General features: G+C 46.5%; 1 protein-coding gene across 1 annotated transcript in view; it reads right to left on the bottom strand.

The window, feature by feature from the left end:
* LOC144605117 (phosphatidylinositol 3-kinase C2 domain-containing subunit gamma-like) overlaps positions 1-26,387 on the bottom strand; it is a 170,052-nt gene that overhangs the window by 13,937 nt on the left and 129,728 nt on the right. The window contains exons 27-31 of the mRNA XM_078420184.1: positions 23,175-23,376; positions 17,854-17,978; positions 7,570-7,687; positions 289-358; positions 45-145 (exon numbers count right to left, since the gene is read on the bottom strand). Coding sequence (XP_078276310.1) covers positions 45-145; positions 289-358; positions 7,570-7,687; positions 17,854-17,978; positions 23,175-23,376 — 616 coding nt within the window. The remainder of the gene's footprint in view (positions 1-44; positions 146-288; positions 359-7,569; positions 7,688-17,853; positions 17,979-23,174; positions 23,377-26,387) is intronic.

Raw genomic sequence — 26,387 nt, 5'->3', positions numbered from 1 at the left:
AGTGTGTGTGTGTGTGTGTGTGTGGGTGTGAATTATGTTCTTACAATGTTTTTGACGTGCTTCACCATCACAGAGAGCTTGCCATTTTCCCAGGAGATGTGGAGCTGAGCGCTTGCTGGCAGCCTTGCAAGGTAAAAGCCAGACTCTGAAAAACAAACAGGTGTCTCAGATCGATCAACCCTGACTTCAAAGTGTACACTGCTTCCGCGGGCATTTTCTCGTGCGTACTGCATGAAGCAAGGCGGCAGTAAACGTAACGGTGAACGGCAATAGACGTTGCCACAGTACCTGATGATGGCGTCGCAGAAGGCCTTTCAATGTTCGGAAAAGAATGAAAAAATGTGTAGACGAGATCACTCTGCAAAAGGTGGAGAAAAAAAACACGTGTTAGTCACGGTGGCGCAGCGGGGAGAGCCGCTGCCTGACAGCGCCAGAGACCCGGTACGATCCCGACCTCGGGTGCTGTCTGTGTGTGGAGTTTGCACGTTCTCACTGTGACCGCGTGAGTTTCCTCCGGGTGCTCTGGTTTCCTCCCACATTCCAAAGACCTGTGGGTTTGTAGGTTAGCTGGCCCTCTGCAAATTGCCCCTTAAATGCCTCTTAAACGCCTCCCATCGTATCTGCCTCCACCACCACCCCAGGCTGCGTGTTCCAGGGGGTGTAAAAAACCTGGCCTGCATATCTCCTTTAAACTTTGCCACTCTTGTCTTTGACATTCCCACTCAGGGGAAAAAAGTTTGAACTGTCTGTCCCATCTATTCCTCACATAATCTCATATACTGTACTTCATCAGGTCTCCCCCCAGCCTTCGACACTCCAGAGAAAACAATCCATGTCTGTCCAACCTCTCCTTATAGATAATACCCCCTAATCCTGGCAGCGTTCTGTTAAGCCTCCTCCCTACACTTTCCAAAACCTCCTCATCCTTTCTGTAATGGGTGACCAGAACTGCCTAGATACTTGGCTTAACCAAAGTTTTCCAGAGCTGCATCATGACTTTCTGACTCCAATAGACAATAGACAAAAGGTGCAGGAGGAGGCCATTCGGCCCTTTGAGCCAGCACCGCCATTCAATGTGATCATGGCTGATCATTCTCAATCAGTACCCCGTTCCTGCCTTCTCCCCATACCCCCTGACTCCGCTATCCTTAAGAGCTTTATCTAGCTCTCTCTTGAATGCATTCAGAGAATTGGCCTCCACTGCCTTCTGAGGCAGAGAATTCCACAGATTCACAACTCTCTGACTGAAAAAGTTTTTCCTCATCTCAGTTCTAAATGGCCTACCCCTTATTCTTAAACTGTGGCCCCTTGTTCTGGACTCCGCCAACATTGGGAACATGTTTCCTGCCTCTAACGTGTCCAACCCCTTAAAAATCTTATACGTTTCGATGAAATCTCCTCTCATCCTTCTAAATTCCAGTGTATACAAGCCCTGACCAATGAAGGCAAGCATACCGTACGCCTTCTTTACCACTCCATATACTTATGTTGCTGCTTTCAGGAAGCGATGGACTTGGACCCCAAAGTCCCTCTGTACATCAGTACTCAATCCAATGAGGAAATGACTCAGTCATTGGGATTCCTGAACAATCAGATGCTGGTTTATTGTTTGACTGTACTTGACTCCTTAAATCAGGTGCAAGGCTGTGTGACCCCTAATCCATTGGAGCCCGAGTCTATTAGAAGCACAAAACTGATCGATTAGACCTGAGCGGAAGGAATGTCATAGGAGGTTTTGTGAGTTTAAGAAAATATGAGATTATATGAAATATGCACTCCAATTCCCAAATGTACCACACAGCCTGGAGTTAACTCTTTGATATGGTGATGTGGAAAGGAAGATTGTGGTAGAGTAACCATACATACCCATTATCATACTTGTACTCCAGTGCAGAGCCTTAGTGGTCTGACACAATCTTTCCTTGGACGTTACGAATATTCTTTGGAAATTAAGCTGAATGCCCCTAACAGTTTACACAGCCCAAATCAATGCAGATCTGGACTATTTTACATTGCAGAGAAAACTGAAATTGATTGAAAGATTCAGCATGAAACCAAGCCCGAAGAAGGGTCTCGACCCGAGACCTCACCTATCCATGTTCTCCAAAGATGCTGCCTGACCTGCTGGGTTACTCCAGAACTTTGTGTCTTTTTATGGAAACATGTACGTCGGCCCACCGAGTCCATGCCTGTTCACACTAGTTGAATATTTGAAAGATCCAGCATGGAAACAGGCCCTTCGGCCCACCGAGTCCATGCTGACCATCGATCACCTGTTCACACTAGTTGATTATTTGAAAGATCCAGCATGGAAACAGGCCCTTCGGCCCACCGAGTCCATGCCGACCATCAATCACCCGTTCACGCTGGTTCTACGTTATCGCACTTCCGCATCCACTCCCGACACATCAGGGGCAATTTGCAGAGGGCCAGTTAACCCCACAAACCTTTGGGATGTGGAAAGGAACTGGTGCACCCGGAGGGAACTCACTCGGTCACAGGGAGAACGTGCAAACCCCACACACATATAGCACCTGAGGCCAAGATTGAACCTGGGTCTCAGCACTCTGAGGCAGCAGCTCTACCCGCTGCACCACTGTGCTGCCCTGATATAAGGAATAAAAACTTGTTTATCTTAATTGGAGCCCAGGGACTGGATACTGAATTCAAAGCATGCTGCAACTGTCTGAGAGAACCTATTACATCTGGATCGTATATTGTCCATCTATTGACAGAATACTTCATGCAAACTGCTGTCGTTCGGTGGAGATCAAGCGTCCTATCTGCTGAATACTGATTAGAATTGTGCGTAACGATTCAGAAAGCAATCTCGGTTGGAATTTCAGCCAGAAGACGGGTTTCAGCCGACAAACCCGCACGTCTTTGGGACGTGGGAGGAAACCGGATCACCCAGAGGAAACCCACACGGTCACGGGGAGAACGTGTAAACTCCACACACACAGACAGCACCCAAGATCAGTCTGCTCCTGGGCCTGGCCAAGATGGCCATCCGCGCGCGGGTCCAGGCAGCGGGCAGTCGACGGCCTCACAGAGGTCGGCTGCCTACCCCTGTTCCGGGGTTACGTCCGTGCCCGCGTGTCCCTGGAGAGGGAACACGCGGTGTCCACGGGGACTCTGGAGGCTGGTCCGTGAACGCTGGTCGCCGCGGGAGGGTTGAATGTATTGTTGACAGAGATGGCGGGATTCTAATGTGATAATTGTTTATTTTGTAAACTGCCGATACAGGCGGCTTTTGTTTAATCACATTTTGCTTAGTATGTTTGTATGTTTTCTTTGGAATAAAACTTTTATATTAAAAAAAAAAAAAGATCAGGATCGAACCTAGGTTTAGTTTAGGGATAGAGCATGGAAACAGGCCCTTTGGCCCACCGAGTCCACCACACTGACCATCGGTCACCCGTTCACACTAGTTCCATGTTATCCCACTTTCTCATCCACTCTAGGGGCAGTTTGCAGAGGGCCGATTAACCCACAAAACCCGCACGTCTTTGGGATGTGAGAGGAAACCAGAGTACATGGAGGAAATCCACGCGATCGCAGCGAGAACAGGCAAACTCCGCTAAGGCAGCGCCCGAGGTCAGGATTGAACCCGGGTCTCAGGCGCTGTGAGGCAGAGGATCTACCAGCTGCCCCACTGTCTTCATCACTGGACAAAGAAACTAAACTCTGAACTATGTGATCTGAATAATGTCATCTCTGCTTCTCACCCATGAGGTGAGGACAAATGGACTTTGGTACTAAACATTAAGTTTAGTTTCTTTATTGCATCACAAAGTGCTGGAGCAATTCAGCGGCTCAGGCAACATCGCTGGAGAAAATGAATAGGTGACGTTTCGGGTTGGGACCCTTCTTCAGTCTAACTGTGGGGAGGGGGGGGGGGGAGGGGGGGGAGGAGAGTGGGGCACAACTGGATACATACAAGAAAAGACCAGGACAAATCAGAGCTGGCAACAGATGACCTTAGGCAGGGAGGATCCCTGTTGGCTAGGGGCAGTGTGATCCCAAGAAAGATATATTGTTATGAACTGTGGAACTGGTGCAAAGACCTTTAGTGGACGAAGGGGGGAAAGGGAGGGGGGGGGGGGGGGAAAGAAGGGGAGTGTTTGTAGAATATACCTAAAATAAGAGAATTCAACGTTTATACAGCTGGTTTGTACGTTTAGACTCCGAAGAAGGGTCTCGACCCGAAACGTCACCCATTCCTTCTCTCCAGAGATGCTGCCTGACCTGCTGAGTTACTCCAGCATTTTGTGTCTACCTTGGGTTGTAAGTTTGCCAGACTTGCAAAATTGCCAGAGTGAGGCCACACGTAAATTGTACGAACCGCACCTCGTATTTAGCTTGGGTAGTTTACGCAGGTACGAACGTTGAATTCTCTAATTGTAGGTAACTTCGACCAACACTCCCCTCCCCCTCCCCTCCCTCGTTTCCCCTCTTGCCCCATCCCTTCCCCCCTTCCTCCACTAGAAGTCGATTAACCAGTTCCTCAGTTTGTAACGATGTATCCGTCTTGGCGTCACACCATTCTGAATGTTCTAGATATGCATTTGATAGTTGGCATGAGGCATAAACTATGAATGCATTATTTTAGAGGTCAGGGAGTTGTCGAGCACTGTTAACAGTTAATTGGTATTGGGCGGACGCATCAAACTCTGAACATATGTTTATTCTGTACATATGTAGAGGTTTTTAAAATTTTAAGAGGGACGGACAGAGTTGACGTGGGTAGGCTTTTCCCTTTGAGAGTGGGGAAGATTCCAACAAGGGGACATAGCTTCAGAATTGAGGGACAAAAGTTTAGGGGTAACATGAGGGGTAACTTCTTTACTCAGAGGGTGGTGGCTGTATGGAATGGGCTTCCGGTGGAAGTGGTGGAGGCAGGCTCGATTTTATTATTTAAGAGTAAATTGGATAGGTATATGGATAAGAGGGGATTGGAGGGTTATGGTCTGAGAGCAGGTAGATGAGACTAGGTCAGAGAGAGTGGTCGGCATGGACTGGTAGGGCCGAACGGGCCTGTTTCCGTGCTGTAGTTGTTATATGGTTATTATATAGTTATATCATTCTCCTGGTCTTGTTGGCTTGGATAAATTTGTTTTGGATTGCTTTCTCTGGAGCATCGAAGGCTGAGGGCCTGATGGAAGTATACAGTGTATAACCATGAAAGACATAAGTAGGTAGACAGTCTGAATCTTTTACTCAGAGTGGAAATATCAAAGACCAGAGGCCTTTAGGGTGAGAGGGAGATGGTTTAAAGGAGATGTGCAGGACAAGCTTTTTACACAGAGGGTGGTGAGTGCCTGGATGGTGGTGGAGGCTAAGACAATGGAGCCATTTAAAGGGGCTTTTAGAAAGGCATGCGGATATGCAGGGAATGGAGGAGGGATGCCGATCACGTGCAGGCAGAGGAGATTTGTTTATCTTGGCAGCTTGTTTGGTACGGACATTGTGGGCCGAAGTTCCTGTGTTGTACCGTTGTTCCTTGTTCTTCTCTGAAATGTCTTTACCAGTAATGCTTTGAATAAAACTTTCACAGTTTTAGACTAATGCTAAAGGTAATTATAGCTGAACATCTTTGGATCAATATTAATACAGATGACATAATTTCAATTAAATAGGTTTCAAACTGTGAACAATGGAATCAATAAAGACAATTATTTTTTTGGTAGTTATGTATTTGGATGTGATGAACAAGGATAAAGGCCATGCATCTAATTATAGATAAGTAGTGAAAGATTGTTTTCAAAGGCTGGTAAATTGTTAACTGGATACAAAAGATGGAGGATAATTATAAGGCGAATGAAGTGGAATGTGAGAAGATTTTCTTATATATTTCATGCCCTAATAATCTTATTACGGCATGAAGATTATTAGGGCATGAAATATATACAATGAGCAGAAACTATTACAACTAGAAAGGGAATTATGTACATATTGTGTATGCAAGAAATTGCAGAGTTGTGAATGTAGCCCAGTTCATCACACAAACAAGACTCGCCACCATTGACTCCATCTGCACTTCACGCTGCCTCAGATAAGCAGCCAACATAATCAAAGACTTGGCCCAAAAGGACCCAAAGTGGAGGAATATCTCAGCGGGACAGGCGGCATCTCTGGAGAGCATGGATAGGTGACATTTCGGGTCAGACCCTTCTAAGAAAGGGAAAAAAACTCCAGACCAAAGACTTGTCCCACCCCAGTCATTCCTCTTTCTCTCTGCTCCTGTCAGTTAGAAGATAGAGAAGCTTGAAAGCGCGCACCACCAGACTCACGGACAGCTCCTTCCCCTCTGTTGTCAGGCTTCTGAACGGTCCTTCTATAAGCTAGGATACTGCCCGATTCACCTCTACCCCATTGCGTTCATTGGACTTTGTCTCTGGAACTGAAGCACTACAAAGTTGAGAACTATATTCTGCACTCTGTATCTTCCCCTTTGCTCTACTTGGCAGTATTTATGTGTAGTATAATTTGATTTTGATTGGATACCATGCAAAACATAGCTTTTCACTGCACCTCGGTACACGTGACAATAATAAACCTAAACTTAGACCAGGAACTGAGATGAAAATCACACGGACCAGACTTCCCACATTTGAAGTTGGAGGATATGAAAGAATGTATGATGGGACCATGTAAGATGTCCATCGTTTGACATGAAGATGTGATTGTGATGGTCCGTGCGGTCATTTACTCTGCTGCAAATTCCACCGTTCGCTCTACTACCATAGAATGTGGAACATAGAACAGCACAGCACAGGAATAGGCTGTTTGGCCCACAGTCCAAGCCAGACATGAAGCCAGGTTAAACTAAACCTCTCTGCCTGCAGGTGATCCATATCCCTCCATTCCCTGCATATCTGTGTGCCTATCCAAAAACCTGTTAAAGACCACTAAGGTATCTGCCTCCACCACCACCACCTCTGGCAACGCGTTCCAGGGAACCACCACTATCTCCACAAAAAAAATTCCACGCACTTCTCCTTTAAACTTTGCCCTTTTCACTTTAAAGCCGCGCCTTCGAGTATTTGATTTTGTTTTCTCCATTCTGGCTAAAAGGTTCTGACTGTTTACCCTATCTATGCCAAAAACGATGGCAGTCCCAGTCCCATCATACATTCTTTCATATCCTCCAACTTCAAATGTGGGAAGTCTGGTCTGTGTGATTTTCAGCTGAGTTCCTGGTCTAAGTTTAGGTTTATTATTGTCACGTGTACCGAGGTGCAGTGAAAAGCTAATGGTTTGCATGGTATCCAATGAAAATCAAATAATACTACACACTATGAATTTTATACGGGTCCATATATCCCTCCATTTCCTGCATGTCCATGTGCCTATCTAAAAGCCTCTTAGCTCCTACTGTCTTATCTGTTTCCACCACCTGTCAGCATGTTCCAGGCATCCACCACCCTCTGTGTACAAAAGTTGACTTGCATATCCCCTTTAAACGTTACCCCTCTCATCTTAAAGCTATGCCCTCTTGCCTTTCCCCGCGCATCTCCTTTAAACATTGACACTCTCACCTTATCACTGATATTTTGCACGCCTTACCTTTGCAACTTGAGGTGATCCATTCAGCAAATACCTCACGTACGTGTTCAGTTCATCCTTCCTCTTCCTCGCCAGTTCCCTTCCCTTTGACAGTCCCAGCAGAGGCTTGTAAGGAAATCTGGAACACGGAGGTTTACATCGGTCATTCTTTAGTTTAGTTTAGAGATACAGCGCGGAAACAGGCCCTTCGGCCCACTGCGTCCGTGCCGACCAGCAATCCCCGCACACTAGCCTAGCCCTATCCTACACACATTGGGGACAATTTACAATTATACCAAGCCAATTACCTACAAACCTGTACATCTTTGGAGTGTGGGAGGAAACTGAAGATCTCAGTGAAAACCCACGCAGGTCACGGGGAGAACGTACAAACTCCGTACAGACAGCTCTGGTAGCCAGGATTGAATCCGGGTCTCTGGTGCTGTGTGGCAGCAACACTACCACGGCACCACTGTGCCGCCCTATTCGATTTATTCAAAATGCATATTCTACTGGCAGAAACATGTTAGTGGGAAGGCTTGGAAATGTTACTATAAGAACTGAAAATGTAGGAAATGGTATGCGGGTGAAGTACCCTGTGAACTAAAACAAATGATTTTTTTATCAGAAAGACGTGAGGATTTCAGTTCCAACAGTACAACAAAGGAGCAGGCCCTTTGGCCCACAATGTCCATGCTGTACATGATGCCAAGATAAAGTATTCTCATCTGCCTGCACATGATCACTGCCGCTGCATATCCATATGCGAATCTAAAAGCCTCTTAAACACCACTGCCTCCACCCCCACCTCTGGCAGCAAGTTCCAGGCACCCACCGGTCTCTGTGTAAAATAACCTGCCCCACACATTTCCTTTTAACTTTGTCCCTCTCAGCTTAAAGCTATGCCCTCGAGTCTTTGACATTTTCACTCTGGGAAAAGGCAGCATCTTAGTTTAGTTTAGTTTAGAGATACAGAGCAGAAACATGCCCTTTCGGCCCACCGGGTCCGCACCAGCCAGCGATCCCCGCACATTAACACTATCCTACACCCACTAGGGACAATTTTTACATTTACCAAGCCAATTAACCTACAAACCTGTACGTCTTTGGAGCGTGGGAGGAAACCGAAGATCTCGGCGAAAACCCACGCAGGTTGCGGGGAGAAGGTACAAACTCTGTACAGACAGCACCTGTAGTCAGGATCGAACCCGGGACTCCGGCGCTGCATTCGCTGTAAGGCTGCAACTCCACCACTGCACCACTGTGGAGGGAAGTGGACACTTAACGTTCTGGGTTGGGACCCTTCAATCTGGACTGCTCCACGTTGGTCCAGATGAAGAGTCCGGACCTGAAACATCATCTGTCCATTGCCTCCATAGATGCTGCCCGACCCACTGAGCAATAGAGTGTTACAGTGTGGAAACAGCCCTTCGGCCCACACTGACCAACATATCACTCCTACATTAGTCCCACCTGCCTGCATTTGGTCCATATCCCTCTAAACCTCTCCGATCCATGTACCTGCCTAAATGTTTCTTAAACATTGTAATAGTCCCTGCCTCAACTACCTCCTCCGGCAGCTCGTTTCATACACCCACCACCCTTTGTGTGGAAATGTTACCCCTCAGATTCCTATTAAATCTTTCCCCTTCACCTTAAAAATATGTCCTCTGGTTCTCAATTCCCCTACTCTGGGCAAGAGATTCTGTGCATCTACCCGGTCAATTCCTCTCATGTTCAAACTCCTTTCAGACTACACCTGAGGTCAGTATCAAGCCCAGGTATCTGGCGCTGTAAGGCAGCAACTCTACTGCTGTGCCACTCTGCTGCCCCACATTTAATCTTTAGCAGGCCAGGTGGAGGTGTTGATTTAAGAACATTTGGAATATTGTGTTCTGTTTTGGTCACTCCACTCTAGGAAGGATGCCATTAAGCTGGAAAGATTACAGAGAAGATCTACGAGGATGTTGCCAGGACTCAGTAGCCTGAGTTAGAGGGAGAGGTTGAGCAGGCTCGGACTTTATTCCTGGGAGCGCAGGAGGATGAGGGATGATCTTATCGAAGGTCTAAGACCCCCCTCGGTCATGGCTGACCAGGGGTGATGCATCCTGGTTGTTGGCTGCTTGCTCCAAGCCTCGGCTAGAGCAGCGTGGATGTGTAGTCGGATGCAAGCGTGGGCGATGTCATATGAAGGACAGGCTGTTGCCCATGCAGCACGTCCCCCCTCTCCATGTCGCTGATCGATCCAAAGGAACAGCAGGGCCGTTACAGTTTGGCACCAGCGCCATCGCAGGAGCTGCCAGAACGAGGTTGTAGACAACGACGAACTGCCTTGGGGACTCCCACTCCGGATTTTTCTTGAGGTTTACTCCTGGAACCTTTTCCATGACTGGATATGGCCACAAGGCAGTGGAGGTTTTAGATCAGAGTTTTCCCTCTCCTAGATAAACTGCCTTCCCAGGCTGACCAGCCTCATCCGCCCGAGGCTCGTGGTGGCGGGAGCGTCTACCTTCCCATCTATAGCACCTGCCCATTGCAGCCTTCATCCATCCGCCTTCCCAGCCGTTGTCACGCTCGAGTTGTGATCTTATAGAGGTGTACAAAATCATGAGAGGAATAAACAGGATAAATGCACAGAGTCCCTTGCCCAGAGTAGGGGAATTGTGAACCATGGGTTTAAGGTGAGGGGGGAAAGATTTAATGGAAATTGAAGGGCAACTATTTAATACAGAGGGGAGTGGTTGTATAGAACGAGCAGCCGAAGGATGTATTCGAGGTAGGTACTATCACAACATTTAAGAAACATTTGGACGGTTACAAGGATGGTACAGGTTTAAAGGGATGTGGGTCAAACGCAGACATGTGGGACTAGTGTAGATGAGACATGTTGGTTGGCAAGGGCAAGTTGAGCCAAAGGGCTTTTTTCTAAGTGGAGAAATCTTTTCACACAAAGGGTGGTGGCCTTAAGGAACGAGCTGCCAGAGGAGTTAGTTGAGGCAAGTACACAAACTACATTTAAAAGACACTTGAAAGACAAAATGCTGGAGTAACTCTGCGGGTCAGACAGCATCTCTGGAGAGAAGGAGTAGGTGGCCTTTTGGGTCGAGACCCTTCTTTTGACTGAGGCACTTGGGCAGGTAACATGGATAGGAAAGGTTTCCAGAGATGTAGGCCAAATGGGACTAGATTAGTTTGGGTACCTTGTTTGGCATGGACGACTTGGGTTGAAGGGCCTGTTTCTGTGCTGTGTGACTCTATGACTCAAACACTAGATTGCCGTGTCTTGAGTTCTCAGACTGGAGAAGTTGGCAGCAAATGGTCAAACAGTGCTGGAGACCCAGAATGAATCCTGACCTCAGGTGCCATCTGTGTGTAGAGTTGGCATGTTCTCCCTGTAGCGGTGTGGGTTTCCTCCGGGTGCTCCGGTTTCCTCCCACATCCGAAGGACTTGCGGGTCGGTGGTTTAGTTCAGTTTAGTTTAGAGATACAGCACGGAAACAGGCCCTTCGGCCCACCGAGTCCACGCTGACCAGCGATCCATGCACACAAACACTATCCTACACGCACTAGGGACAATTTACAATTATACCAATTAAACCAAGTCAATTAACCTAAACCTGTACGTCTTCGGAGTGTGGGAAGAAACCGGAGATCATGGAGAGAACTCATGTGGTCACGGGGAGAACTTACAAACTCTGTACAGACAGCACCCGTAGTTGGGATCGAACCCAGGTCTCTGGCGCTCTAAGCGCTGAAAGGCAGCAATTCTATCACTGCGCCATCGTATTAAATTGGCTTCTGTAAGTTGCCCCTAGAGTGCAGGAGCGTGGTAGAGTCTGTGGGGAGATGATGTGAATGAGGGGAGATGATGAGAATGAGAAAGGATCAATGTAGAATTAGTGTAAGTACATAGTTGATGGTCGGTATTGACTAGATGGGCCGGGGAACCTATTTCCTTGCTGCTCCTTGTGGACAAAATGTGCCGAAGGCAAATCAATTAAAAGTGAAGTGACATTTATCAGCAATTTTTTTCCATCAATATACAAATGTTGCTGATACTTTACCTTGTAATATAATAGCTGAACTCTGTCTATATTAATAAATGTTCTACCTCATGCACTTAGGGTGTCCATTAGCTAAGAATTATTCATTAAAGTATATGCTTATTAATCAAGGCATTGGTGAGGCCACATTTGGAGTATTCTGTTCAGTTCTGGTCACCTTTTTATAGGAAATGTTGTTGTTCAGCTGGAAAGAGTGCAGAGAAGATTTAAGAGGTTGTTGTCAGAACTTAAGGGCCTGAACTATGGGTAGAGATTGAGCAGGCTAGAATGTTATTCCTTGGAGTGCAGGGGACTGAGGGGTGGTCTTATAGAGGCGTATAAAATCACGAGGGGGATAGATAGGGTGAAGGCACAGAGTAGGGAAATCAAGAATGAGAGGACATTCTTAGGATTTAATAGGAACCCGAGGAGCAACTTTTTCACATGGAGGGTGGTGGGTCTATGGAACTAGCTGCCAGAGGAGATAGTTGATGCAGGTATTATAACAACATTTAAAAGACACTCAGACAGGTACAACGATAGGAAAGGTTTAGAGAGATATGGACCAAAGGTGGACAGGTGGGACTAGCATAGATGGGACATCTTGGTCGACATGGACAAGTTGTGCTGAAGGGCCTGTTTCCGTGCTGTGTAACTCTATGACTCTACGTCATATACTAAAGGCACTGACCCGAACCTTACCTCAAGATATCCAAGTGCTAGTGTTACTGTTCATATGCCTGATCATTACATTTCTAGGTGGCGGTGGCCAGCATATTAAAGTGCTTCTTGGACAATTACTGGATCTTATTCAAATCCTAATCCTAAAATAACGTAGGTAACTAATGTGAAAGATGTTTCCGACATGGGCAATAGCTACTGTGTACTTACCCAGTAGGTTGGATTGAAAATCACAAAGACAGTTGTTGCAACCCAACAGTATGAACACTGAATTCTCCAATTTACCCCCCTCGCTGTTACTCTCTTTCTTTCAGGTTTTCCCCCATCAGCGGTTTCAACAGTGGTTGGATGGAAGTTGTTTAGTTTCGTTTAGTTTGGAAATACAGCGTGGAAACAGGCCCTTTGGCTCACCGAGTCCACGCCAACCATCGATCACCCACACACCAGTTCTATGTCCTATACGCCAGGGGCAATGTACAGAGATCAATTAATCTACAAATCTGTGTCATTGGAACGTGGGAGGAAACCGGAGCACCCGGAGGAAACCCATGAGGTCACAGGGAGAACCTGCAAACTCCACGCACAGACAGCACCCGAGGTCAGGATCGAACCCATGTCTCCGGTGCTGTGAGGAAACAGCTCTACCCGCTGCACCTCATGATTCTTCATACACCTCTGTAAGATCACCCCTCTGCTCCCTTGAATCCCATCCAAGGAATTAAGCAAACATTTTTAGCTGGTGTTCAGTTTCCTCTGTCAGCTAATTATAGATTATAAACAAGCAATAACTGGTTGGAGTTAAGTGATGGCTTGAATTGTTTTTGAGCAATTAACTCCCACGTACTCACACTGCAAGTCAAAGGTGCATCATTGACTTCCCTGTCACGGTGGCAATCAAGAGAAAAGCTGGGGCCAAACCAGTTGGCTGTTAGGTCCATTAATTTAGAGTTTGAGTTAATTAACCCTTAAAATGAAATATTAAAGCGGGAACCTTGTGCTGAGAAGTTGTCACATCAGATGGAGTAGGGCAGACAGCCCTCCAAGCTGCCTACGCCTGTTAAATACGATAGAAGCGCTGCTGACATAAACGGAGAACATCATTTCAGTTTATGATTTGTCTCACAGTTCGACCTCTGCATCACCACAGACTCTCAGAGCTCGAGGAAGATTCATAACCTTCTCCGTTCAGTTTCGGAGCAAACATTAGCCTGCTTCAATAGCTGGGATGGAAGCCAAGTGTAAGTGATGGGTGTATCTATCTACGCCTTGTTCAAGAGACACGCTGCCTGATAAGTCAACAGTGCCCTGGAGTACTGTAAACTGGCCTGGCTTAGGCATTGGGTTACCAAGGTTTCCATAGCACCAGCACTGTGTAATTGTTTCTACAACATGAAACCCACAATTAACCTGCAGAGAAGATTTGCAGTAGCTTCTGAAAGCGAACACCCCCTTTCCATTTTAGGAATATGTGAAGTCAACACTTTCATCTTCCCTCCACGGGGGGTGGGGTGGGGGGGCGAAGGTTGAGAAGGAGGTTAAAGTGAGGATGAGGAATGGAGACCTGGAAGTGAGGAGGAGCGTGGGCATCCGAGGAACAGCCAGTGATTGGAGCACAGGCAGCGCAAACCCAATGAGTGATTGGACGGCGGGGTCGAGAGGCACAGTGAGTGATTGGACGGTGGGAAATAGAACCCCGGTGTTGCTATTGGACGGTAGGAGACAGACTCAATGATTGGTCAGATGGAAACAGGCCCAGTGCGTGATTGGACGGTGGGATACAGAGACTGTGATTGGACGGTAGGAGACAGGCTCAATGATTGGTCAGATGGAAACAGGCCCAGTGCGTGATTGGACGGTGGGACACAGAGACTGTGATTGGACGGTAGGAGACAGGTTCACTGATTGGTCGAATGGAAACAGGCCCAGTGCGTGATTGGACAGTGGGATACAGAGACAGTGATTGGACGGTGGGAGACAAAAGCTCTGGGAATTTGACATAAACAAGGAGGCCAATTAACCTGCAAACCCGCACGTCTTTGGGATGTGGGAGGAAATTATAAAAACAATAAACTATCAAAGCCTAGAGAGTGATAGGTGGATAGACACAAAATGCTAGAGTAACTCAGCGGGTCAGGCAGCATCTCTAGAGTGAAGCAATAGGTGATGTTTCAGAACGAGACCATTCATCAGAATCAGAGTGATAGGTGGACACAGGTGGGGGGGGGGGGGGGGGGGGGGGTGGATAGGTAGATGGTTCACCAAAGGCTAGAGATCAAGAGACAAAAAAATGTGAGAAAGGGTTTGCAGAGGTGCAAATTGTGAAGCCAGAGGAAGGAATATAGGTGTCAGGGGAGGAGAAAGGGGACAAATGGGTGCAAATCCAAATGGGGCACAGGGAAGAGGGGAGGGGGGGGTGTTGGTTAGTTACCTGAATTTGGAGAATTCATTGTTCATACCATTGGGTTGTAAGCTACCCAATCTAGCCAAGCTATCCAATATGAGGTGCTCTTGGCACACACTGGCAATGTAGGAGGTCCAGGACAGAAAGGTCAGTGGGGGAATGGGAAGGGGAATTGAAATGGTCGGCAACCGGGAGATCCAGTAGGCCTTAGCGGACCAAGAGTAAACGTTCCGCGAAATGGTGGCTGAACCTACTGTTGATCTCGCTGATGTACAGGAGGCCACATTGAGAACACTCATGCAGTAGATGAGGTTTCTTGTGCACCTCCACTAACCTCAGCCTGTTCCCATGCTGCATCGCTCAACTAAATGAAACTAAAATAAAAAATATATATTACACATATGTTATCAGACCTAATGAGAATGTTGTGGGAATCTGAGTCATTTGGATAGGAGTGGAAATGTGACAAAGAGAAGTATTTGGATGACATTACTGCCCGTTTTTCTTTAACCTCCCAGTTTTGAAGTGAAGATCCAGAGTATTTATAAGATCCATATACATTTTTCAGAGAGCAACACTCAGCCATGGTGGGGCAGCGGGAGACACCCATATTCATTCCTGACCTCGGGTGGCTGTCTGTGTAGAGTTTGCGCGTTCTCCCTGTGACCGCGTGGCTTTCCTCCGGGTGCTCCGGTTTCATAGAAACATAGAAAATAGGTGCAGGAGTAGGCCATTCGGCCCTTCGAGCCTGCACCACCATTCAATATGATCATGGCTGATCATCCAACTCAGTATCCTGTTCCTGCCTTCTCTCCATACCCCCTGATCCCTTTAGCCACAAGGGCCACATCTAACTCACTCTTAAATATAGCCAATGAACTGGCCTCAACTACCTTCTGTGGCAGAGAATTCCACAGATTCACCACTCTCTGTGTGAAAAAAATAATTCTCATCTCGGTCCTAAAAGACTTCCCCCTTATCCTTAAACTGACCCCTTGTTCTGGACTTCCCCAACATCTGGAACAATCTTCCTGCATCTAGCCTGTCCAACCCCTTAAGAATTTTGTAAGTTTCTATAAGATCCCCCCTCAATCTTCTAAATTCCAGCGAGTACAAGCCGAGTTTATCCAGTCTTTCTTCATATGAAAGTCCTGCCATCCCAGGAATCAATCTGGTGAACCTTCTCTGTACTCCTTCTATGGCAAGAATGTCTTTCCTCCCACATCCCAAAGACGTGCGGGTTTGCAGGTTAATTGGCCCTCTGTAAATTGCCCCTAATGTGTCGGGAGTGGATGAGAAAGTGTGAATGGGTGATCGATGATCGGCGTGGGCTTGGTGGGCCAGAGGGCCTGTCTCCAAGCCGTATCTCTAAACTAACACTAAACAAAACTAAATCTACGAGACAATAGTTGGGGAAATGAAAACAGACTGATCTCGAGCACCATTTATTCTTTAAATGCAAAGAGGTTTAAAAGCGTGTTAATCTTGCTTCTCTTCTGTCGTATTTTCACTATAAAATAAACGAATGTTTTGCTTTGCAAATTGTTCCCTCTCTGCACCACTTAGCTGTTTGTGCTTGCTCATGGAAAAATAGCAGTCTCCAGGTCGTAATGCTCACATACATCATTGCAAGCCCAGGACCAAGGAATTAACTCAATATAAACATTTCCATGCACTGCCAAATGACTATTTGTATCCCGTAGGTTTTTTTAATTTTGAGTCACAGCGTGGAAACAGGCCCTTGGCCCACCAAGACCGCGCCGACCAGCGGTCACCCCGTACACTAGCACCATCCTACACACACCGGGGACAATTTATAATTTACAGAAGCCAATTAACCTACAAACCTGTACGACTTTGGAGTGCGGGTGGAAACTCCGCGGAGCACCCGGAGAAAACCCACGCAGGTCACGGGGAGAACGTACAAACCCCGTACAGTACAGCACCCGTGGTCAGGATTGAACCCGGGTCTCTGGCGCTGTGAGGCTGCAACATTACCACCGCGCCACTGTGCCGCCCCAAGAGTTCCAAAATCCCACCATACCAACGAAGGGTAAAAGGCACCGGAGATTCTATTGAGGCAGCACCTTTTAATGGATTGACGGCACAGCCTCAGAATAAAAAGAGGCAGGTACTATGACAACATGTAGAACATAGAACAGTATTGATTAGTAGAGGTGTCAGGGGTTATGGGGAGAAGGCAGGAGAATGGGGTTAGGAGAGAGAGATAGATCAGCCATGATTGAATGGCGGAGTAGACTTGATGGGCCGAATGGCCTAATTCTGCTCCTAACACTTATGACCTATCACCTTAGTAACAGGGATATCCCTCTATTCTCTGAACATCCATGTTCCTACCCAAAAGTCCCTTAAATGCCGCTGTCATATTTAAAAAAACATGGACAGGCAAATGAATAGGAAAGGTTTGGAGGGGTATGGGGCAACATGGGTAAATTGGACTGGTTTAGTTGGTGCCAATGGACGGGTTGGGCTGAATGGCCTGTTTCCGTGCTGTGTGACTCTGTGCCTTTACGTGACACACTGGAACAATTGATCTTCTTGTGCGTCTTAAATGTTCATGAATCTATGAGGGAGTTTGACCTCAGGTAAGGGATGGGTACACGGGGCGATATTGGGGTGGGCTTGACGTGGGTGACGGAGAGCTTGGCCTGCCATTATTGTTGAAGCAAGAGTGGAGATGGGATAGTCATAGAATCATAAAATCATAGGGTCATACAGCGTGGAAACAAGCCCTACTGCCTAACTTGCCCACACCAGCCAACATGTCCCATCTACACTAGTCCCACCTTCCTGCATTTGGCCCGTATCCCTCTAAACTTGTCCTATCCATGCACCTGTCTAAATGTTTCTTAAACGTTGCAATAGTACTTGCCTCAACTACCTCCTCCGGCAGCTTGTTCCATACACCTACCACCCGTTGCGTGAAAAGGTTACCCCTCAGGTTCCTATTAAATCTTTGCCCGCTCACCTTAAACATGTCCTGTGCTTCTCGATTCCCCTCCTCTGGGCAAGAGACTCTGTGCGTCTACCCAATCTATTCAACTCTCATGTCAGTTCTCGTGTCAGTGGAGAGGGAAGGAGTCCAAGTGCCAGAAGGAAAGTCTGTTATGTTGAAAGACAGGAATTTAAAGAGATCCCCGACTATCGCTCAATCCTTACCTTGGTATCTCTGATGCTGGAAAGCAGCAGTGAAGATGTCTGTTGAGTTCACTAAACTGGCTGTAACTCCTTTCCACAAAGGTCGACTCTGCCCGCCCTTCCCGTTCCACTTGCACCTTGTAAAACTGAAACGAGATCGGAAGCATGAATAGAGGGAAAATCACTTGGATTATTCCTGGAATATTTCAAAGCCGCACACTTCCAGCTATTTAAAAGCTGATAAAATGCAACCTCCCAGGCCTTTGGCATCTACCACAGAGTTATCAGCAACTCCCAGCTTGCTGTCTGAAGTCTCTTTGCAAAGTAACAGCATTTCCAGAAACTTGCAGATATAACAAAGGTAAATCGTATTTGTGAGAACACTGCACTGGAGTATACAGGACCGCTTCTGCAGCTAATTAATTTCCTGGATCAAATGGAAAACCAAGGCCCAAAGCTTTAAGATTTGCCTGCAAGGAAAATAGGTCTTTTTATGAAATATTCGGAGCGAATCAATTAAAATATGCAATTATGTGAGCGGAATTAGTGTGCTTCAAGTCCGCTTACTTCAACTGTGTGGGGTTATAATATTGCCAGACTCATCAGTATTAACTTTATCCCTAAAGAAATTGCAAAGGACTGGGGAGAAATCCAAAGAGAGCAAATTCCTTTAGAGCCAATTCAGTTGATTTTAACTGGTGTCCACACAGGTCAAATTTCTCCCCCCCGCTCCTTTAACATTTTTACCACTAATAAATCAACTTTGTTTGAAGAAGATGGAGAGAGCATCTTATGAAATGCCTCCATTTTCCTTCTGAGTTGCGTGCAGTATCTTCAGGAAGCTAATTGTCACTTCGGGGTGATTTAAGGATCTTGGAAGGAATGCTATTCCACACGTGACCGCTCAGAGATATAAATTAGTAATAAATCAGATGCGGTGAATTATGCAGGTTAAACGATGCTCTGGGTTCAATTTGCAGCCCAGATTATTTTCGCTTCTTTCAGTGACTGCTCTGGTGCACTTGGGCTTCAGCGCTCCTGGTTCAATAGACAATAGACAATAGACAATAGGTGCAGGAGTAGGCCATTCAGCCCTTCGAGCCAGCACCGCCATTCAATGCGATCATGGCTGATCACTCTCAATCAGTACCCCGTTCCTGCCTTCTCCCCATACCCCCTCACTCCGCTATCCTTAAGAGCTCTATCCAGCTCTCGCTTGAAAGCATCCAACGAACTGGCCTCCACTGCCTTCTGAGGCAGAGAATCCCACACCTTCACCACTCTCTGACTGAAAAAGTTCTTCCTCATCTCCGTTCTAAATGGCCTACCCCTTATTCTTAAACTGTGGCCACTTGTTCTGAACCCCCCCCCCCCAACATTGGGAACATGTTTCCCGCCTCTAATGTGTCCAATCCCCTAATTATCTTATATGTTTCAATAAGATCCCCCCTCATCCTTCTAAATGCCAGTGTATACAAGCCTAATTGCTCCAGCCTTTCAACATACGACAGTTCAGACTCTACTCTTGGCAGAAACCTGCCCCGATGCAGTCACGGTGCAAAAATCAGGAGTGGCGAATTTGGGATATGAGCCGCTGTAAACGGTGCTCCCGTCGATTCTGTGTCCAAAGAACATAACTTCAAAATCTTTCCCAGTCCAGAAACGGATGCCGACCCACAAGCATAGCTTTGAGGTGAGAGGGGCAAATTTTTAAAGGAGATGTGCGGGCCATGTTATTTTTGATACAGAGGGCGACAAGTTCCTCCAACATGCTGCCAGGGGTTGAAGCAGATACATTGGTGACATTTTGTATAGCCATATGGATATGCAGGGAATGGAAGGATTATGGGCTATGTGCATGCAGATAAGTGATGGTCTTGGTATGTTCAGCACAGACATTGTGGGCTGAATGACCTGACCTTGCGCTGAACTGTTCTATCTTCACTGTCACCTCTCCATGTTCTCCAGAGAAGCCGCCTGACCCCCTGGGTTACTCAAGTCAAGTCAAGTCAAGTTTATTTGTCACATACACATCCACGATGTGCAGTGAAATGAAATTGGCAATGCCTGCGGATTGTGCAAAAAAAAAAGTTACAATTACAGCATATAAATTAAAATTAATACAAAAAAGAAAATTTAGTCCCTGGAGTTATAATAGTTAACAGTCCTGATGTCCTGTGGGAAGAAACTCTGTCTCATCCTCTCCGTTTTCACAGCGTGACAGCGGAGGCGTTTGTCTGACCGTAGCAGCTGGAACAGTCCGTTGCTGGGGTGGTAGGGGTCAGACGTTGTGTCAGTCTGAAGAATGATCCTGACCCGAAACCTCACTGTTTCATGTTCTCCGCAGATGCTACTTGACCTGCTGAGTTACTCCAGCCCTTTATGCCTTATCTTGAAAACAAAATCCCTGCAAATCCCACCTGCAGATGCTGGAAATCTGAAGTAAAAACAGGGAATGCTGGAATTACTCAGCAGGCCAGGCAGCATCTGTGGAGACAGGAAGTTTAGATAATTGTGTCAAGAGTCAAGAATGTTTAATTGTCATATGTACCGTCAATATAGAACAGTGAAATTCTTATTTGCAGCAGCGTAAAAGACCTGTAAACACAACACATAAATAATAAACAAAAAATAAATAAATTATTAACCACAATACTGGTGCAACATAAATCCAAATTCCTTAGCCCATAGAAGTTCATAGTTGAGGTTAGTGTTGTGTAGTGTTCAAGAGCCTGATGGTTGATGGGAAGAAGCTGCTCTTGAACCTTGTGGTCACGGTTTTCAGGCTCCTGTACCTTCTCCCTGATAGCAGGAGTGAAATGAGAGTGTGGCCAGGGTGGTGTGGGTCTCTGATGATGCTGGCTGCCTTTATCCCTTCGATGGTGGGGAGGTCAGTACCCGTGATGGACTGGGCAGTGCCCACCACTCTCTGTTGCCTCTTTCGTCCCTGGGCTTTCTAGTTACCGAATCAGGTTGATGAAAGATCATCAACCTGAAATGAACTTGATTCCTTTCTTCTTAGATGCTGCTTGATCTGCTGAGTATTTCCAGCATTTTTTTTTTAGTCTCTTACATTCACCTTATTTTCTAAAAGATGAGCAAGCTGGTGAGAGGCAGTTTATCTCTTTAAATACCAGCTTGCAAGGCAGTTTGGCCTGGTTGATGTTGAACGAGAGGTTGTTGTGGCTCCAGTCTATCATGGGCACAGCCCCCCCCCCCCCCCCCTACTTTCGGAAGCATTTACACCAGGCACTGCTTCAAGGAGCCGGCATCGATCATCAAGGAACCCCACCACCTGGGCTAAGCCCTCTTCTCGCTGGGCCAAAGGTACAGCCGCCTGAAATCTTACACCATCGGGTTCAGGAACAGCTACAGTCTGGGCGGCACGGTAGCGCAGCGGTAGAGTTGCTGCTTTACAGCGAATGCAGCGCCGGAGACTCAGGTTCGATCCTGACTACGGGTGCTGCACTGTAAGGAGTTTGTACGTTCTCCCCGTGACCTGCGTGGGTTTTCTCCGAGATCTTCGGTTTCCTCCCACACTCCAAAGACGTACAGGCTGGGTAAATGGCTGGGTAAATGTAAAAATTGTCCCTAGTGGGTGTAGGACAGTGTTAATGTACGGGGATCACTGGGCGGCACGGACTTGGAGGGCCGAAAAGGCCTGTTTCCGGCTGTATATATATGATGATGATGATGCAGCCATCAGTTCTTGAACTGACCTGAAAAACCCTAATCCTACCTCAACAACAGAAAACTATGGACCACCTCTTGACCGTTATTATCATAATCATAGTCATACAGTGTGGAAACTGGCCCTTTGGCCCAACTTGCCCACATGACCCAGCTGCACTAGTCCCACCTGCCTGCGATGGGCCCACATCCCTCTAAACCTATGCTATTTATGTACCTGTCTAAATGTTTCTTGAATGTTGCGATATGACCTGCATATTGACTTTTTCTCCCCGTGCTATTTTTGCTCTAATATCTTGATTTTTTTGCACAGACACCTTTCTTTTGAAATGAATGAATAATTTGTTTTTGTGAGTGTACGCGCCTGGGATGCTGCTGCAAGCAAGGTTTTCACCAGACCAGTATCTTACCATAATCGTGCTTATGCCAATAAACCTGTACTTGAATTCTCAGAGACGTCGTCCAAGATTCCAACCTTACTTAACCCTTACAGTTATTGCATGGATACAAAGGAATTTAGAAGGATGAGGGGGGATCTTATTGAAACATATAAGATAATTAGGGGATTGGACACATTAGAGGCAGATAACATGTTCCCAATGTTGGGGGAGTCCAGAACAAGGGGCCACAGTTTGAGAATAAGGGGTAGGCCATTTAGAACGGAGATGAGGAAGAACTTTTTCAGTCAGAGGGTGGTGAAGGTGTGGAATTATCTGCCTCAGAAGGCAGTGGAGGCCAGTTCGTTGGATGCTTTCAAGAGAGAGCTGGATAGAGCTCTTAAGGATAGCGGAGTGAGGGGGTATGGGGAGAAGGCAGGAACGGGGTACTGATTGATAGTGATCAGCCATGATCGCATTGAATGGCGGTGCTGGCTCGAAGGGCTGAATGGCCTACTCCTGCACCTATTGTCTATTGTCTATTGTCAAAGAACTGCAGATGCTGGTTAACAAAAAAATGACACAAAGTGCTGGAGTAACTCGGCGGGTGGCATCTCTGGAGAACATGGATTGTAGATGTTTTGGGTTGAGATCCTTCTTCAGACTGATTGTAGGGAGGGGGAGGGTGGGAGAGAAGGGGCAGGACGTAGCCTGGCAGATGGCTGGACAAAGGCCAGAGCTGAAAAGAGGGAAGGTGTGAGACAAAAGGAGTGAAAAATTGTGAACTGTGAAGCTAGAAGAAGGAATATAGGTGAAAGGAGAGAATTAGGTGTGGGACACATGGGAGGACGGAGGTGGGAGGAGAGGGAGAGAGAGAGAGAGGGGAAGGGCTGCATAGTTACCTTTTTCTTTGCTTCCAAGATGGCCCCCATCCTAGGCGACTATTTGCCTGCTCACAGAAGCAGATCTACAATCACGTATCACAATCGCTCCACATATTTATTCCCTTATTATGTATCTGTACACTGCGAATGGCTCGATTGTTATCATGTATTGTCTTTCTGCCGACACTGTGAGCTTTTCACTGTACATCAGCACACGTGGCAATAAACTAATCATACTGAACTTGATTTGTTCACTCTGTTTCTGTTTCCATCGATGCTGCCTCTCCTGCCGTGTTGTTCTAGCATTTTTTTTGTGTGTACATTCATAGTTACTGAAAATTTGAGAATTCAATGTGTATTGTGCGTTTGTTTGAGTTGCCATCGTACTTACATAGTCCTTCTGAGGGCATATTTTCTTCTCAAAACCACACACCAACAAAGACCTTATCAGACCCTCTGTCTGTAAGGTATATGTTTCTGGTACAAAGGAGAGTCTTGGCTGGGTTTGTGCACCTGCACCTTTCTTCTGTGCCAAAATATGGGCGAAAAAATTAATTTTCACTGGTAGACTATTGAGGCTTTCTTTTATAAGGCTGTAAAAAGTAAAATCAATTTTACAGGTCAGTGTCAAAGGAAGTTAAACATGACAAACACCTTCAAGGCTATGGGAAGAACATTTCTCACAACAATGATTTACTTCCAACCATAATGTGTTTTGCCTTTAGTTCAGTTTTATATATTCTGTTCAGTGCCGTCAATGGCAAATAAATATTGACCTCTTAGGTTGACCTCTGTGCAGAGAAAGGCTTTAAGTTACACACGGCCATCCATGGGCCATTATAAGGATCTCAATAGACAATAGACAATAGGTGCAGGAGGAGGCCATTCGACCCTTCCAGCCAGCACCGCCATTCAATGTGATCATGGCTGATCATTCTCAATCAGTACCCCGTTCCTGCCTTCTCCCCATACCCCCTGACTCCGCTATCCTTAAGAGCTCTATCTAGCTCTATCTTGAATGCATTCAGAGAAATGGCCTCCACTGCCTTCTGAGGCAGAGAATTCCACAGATTCACAACTCTCTGACTAAAAAGTTTTTCCTCATCTCAGTTCTAAATGGCCTACCCCTTATTCTTAAACTGTGGCCCCTTGTTCTGGACTCCCCCAACATTGGGAACATGTTTCCTGCCTCTAACGTGTCCAACCCCTTAATAATCTTATACGTTTCGATAAGATCTCCTCTCATCCTTCTAAATTCCAGTGTATACATGCCTAGTCGCTCTAGTCTTTCAACATATGACAGTCCCGCCATTCTGGGAATTAACATAGTAAACCTACGCTGCACGCCCTCAATAGCAAGAATATCCTTCCTGAAACGTCACCCATTCCTTCTCTCCAGAGATGCTGCCCTTTCCGGCTGAGTTACTCCAGCTTTTTGTGTCTATCTTCAGTTTAAACCAGCATCTGCAATTCCTTCTTACATAAATCTATGGCAAGCTGTTGTTGTACTTGTTGTTCATCTCAATTCTCAGGCACAAGTTATGAGAACGCTCAGAAATAACACCACTTAGTGTGAGAGGGTAATACAGCACAGAAACAGGCTCTTCGGCCCAAATCTCCATGTTGGCCAATATGCCCGATCTAAGGTAATTTGGCCCATATCCCTCTCAACCATTCCTATCCAAAGAAGCAAAGCCTGGAAGGGTGTACCCCCGTCCAAGTGTCTATTAAGTGCTGTTTAGTTTAGAGATACAGCATGGAAACAGGCCCTTCAGACTACCGAGCTTGCGCCGACCAGAGACCACCTGTACACTAGTTCTATCCTGCATACTAGGATAAATTTACAGAAGCCAATTAACCTACAAACCAACACTCGAGGGCATAGCTTTAAGGTGAGAGGGGAAATGTTTCAGAGGGGCAAGTCTTTCTACATAGTGAGCGGTGGGGGCCTGGAACATGCTGCCAGGGATGGTGGTGGAGGCAGACACGATAGTGGCTTTTAAGAGGCTTTAGATAGATGCATGGAAGTGCAGGGAATAGAGGGATATGGATCATTTAACTGGGCATCATGTTTGGCACAGACATTGTGGACTGAAGGCCCCATTCCTGCGTTGCACTGTTTTATGTAACTCATCGGGTCAGGCAGCATCTCTTAGGAAAAATTTACAGAAGCCAATTAACCTACAGGTGGAGTCCCTTCTTTAGACCCGAATTGCCACCTATTCCTTTTCTCCAGAGATGCTGACTGACCCGCTGAGTTACTCCAGCATTCTGTGTCTTAGGGTCTTGTATACACTGGAATTTAGAAGGATGAGGGGGGATCTTATTGAAACATATAAGATAATTAGAGGATTGGACACATTAGAGGCAGGAAACATGTTCCCAATGTTGGGGGAGTCCAGAACAAGGGGCCACAGTTTAAGAATAAGGGGTAGGCCATTTAGAACGGAGATGAGGAAGAACTTTTTCAGTCAGAGAGTGGTGAAGGTGTGGAATTCTCTGCCTCAGAAGGCAGTGGAGGCCAGTTCGTTGGATGCTTTCAAGAGAGAGAGCTGGTTAGAGCTCTTAAGGATAGCGGAGTGAGGGGGTATGGGGAGAAGGCAGGAACGGGGTACTGATTGAGAGTGATCAGCCATGATCGCATTGAATGGCGGTGCTGGTTCGAAGGGCTGAATGGCCTCCTCCTGCACCTATTGTCTATTGTCTATTGTCTATTGTGTATTGTGTCTATCTTCAGTGTAAACCAGCATCTGCAGTACCTTCCTGCGCTGTTCGGGAAGAGTTACTAATTCAGTTCAGTTTGGGAAGAGTTACTGACAGTTCATTGCCCTTGGCTCTTGAATAGATGGACATGCCATGCCCCCTGCAACATACACCACATTAAAATCCATTGATCAGGACTGAAGCGCTGATGGAAATGTAACATTTAGCCTTGGGTTGTCAGTGTATTTTGGCTGTTTGTTCTCAGGCAGAGCACTCCACTTGTTAACATAATGCTGCACATTCATTTATTGCTCCTGAATTCCAATGAATCTGTTTTGCCGAGTCAGCCCTCCATACCCAGAGTGAAGGATGATATTACAGAGACGGTGGCAATTAGTGCCACCTTACCCCCTGCAAGGTCAATTCATGCAACATTTGAGGTGAGGGGGGAAAGATTTAATAGAAGCTTGAGGGGCAACTTTTTGACACTTTGGGTGGTGGGTGGGTACTATCACAACGTGGTCGGCATGGGCAGGTTAAGGTGAAGGGCCTGTTTCCACGCTGTATGACTCTACGATTAATTATTACCACTTGGTTAAACTTACAACCTAGCGGTACGAACATTGAATTCTCCAATTTTAGATAATTAACCTACAAGCAATTGACCTCACCTTCCCCTTTCTGTCCCCACCTCTCTTCCCTTTGCCCCACCTGGATTTGCACCCATTCCTCCCCCTCCCCCTATATTCCTTCCCACGTGGAGGAGGGAGAGGGGGAAGTTGTTTACATTCAGTTACCTAAAATTGGAGAATTCAATGTTCACACCATTAGGCTGTAAGCTATCCAAGCGGTAATATTGCAGAAATTGATAGCTTAGCAGTTATAACAAGAGGACTGAAAT

The sequence above is a fragment of the Rhinoraja longicauda genome, chromosome 23, assembly GCF_053455715.1.
Source record: "Rhinoraja longicauda isolate Sanriku21f chromosome 23, sRhiLon1.1, whole genome shotgun sequence".
In the NCBI taxonomy this organism is placed as follows: Eukaryota; Metazoa; Chordata; class Chondrichthyes; order Rajiformes; family Arhynchobatidae; genus Rhinoraja; species Rhinoraja longicauda.
This window is presented reverse-complemented; position numbering and strand designations above follow the sequence as displayed.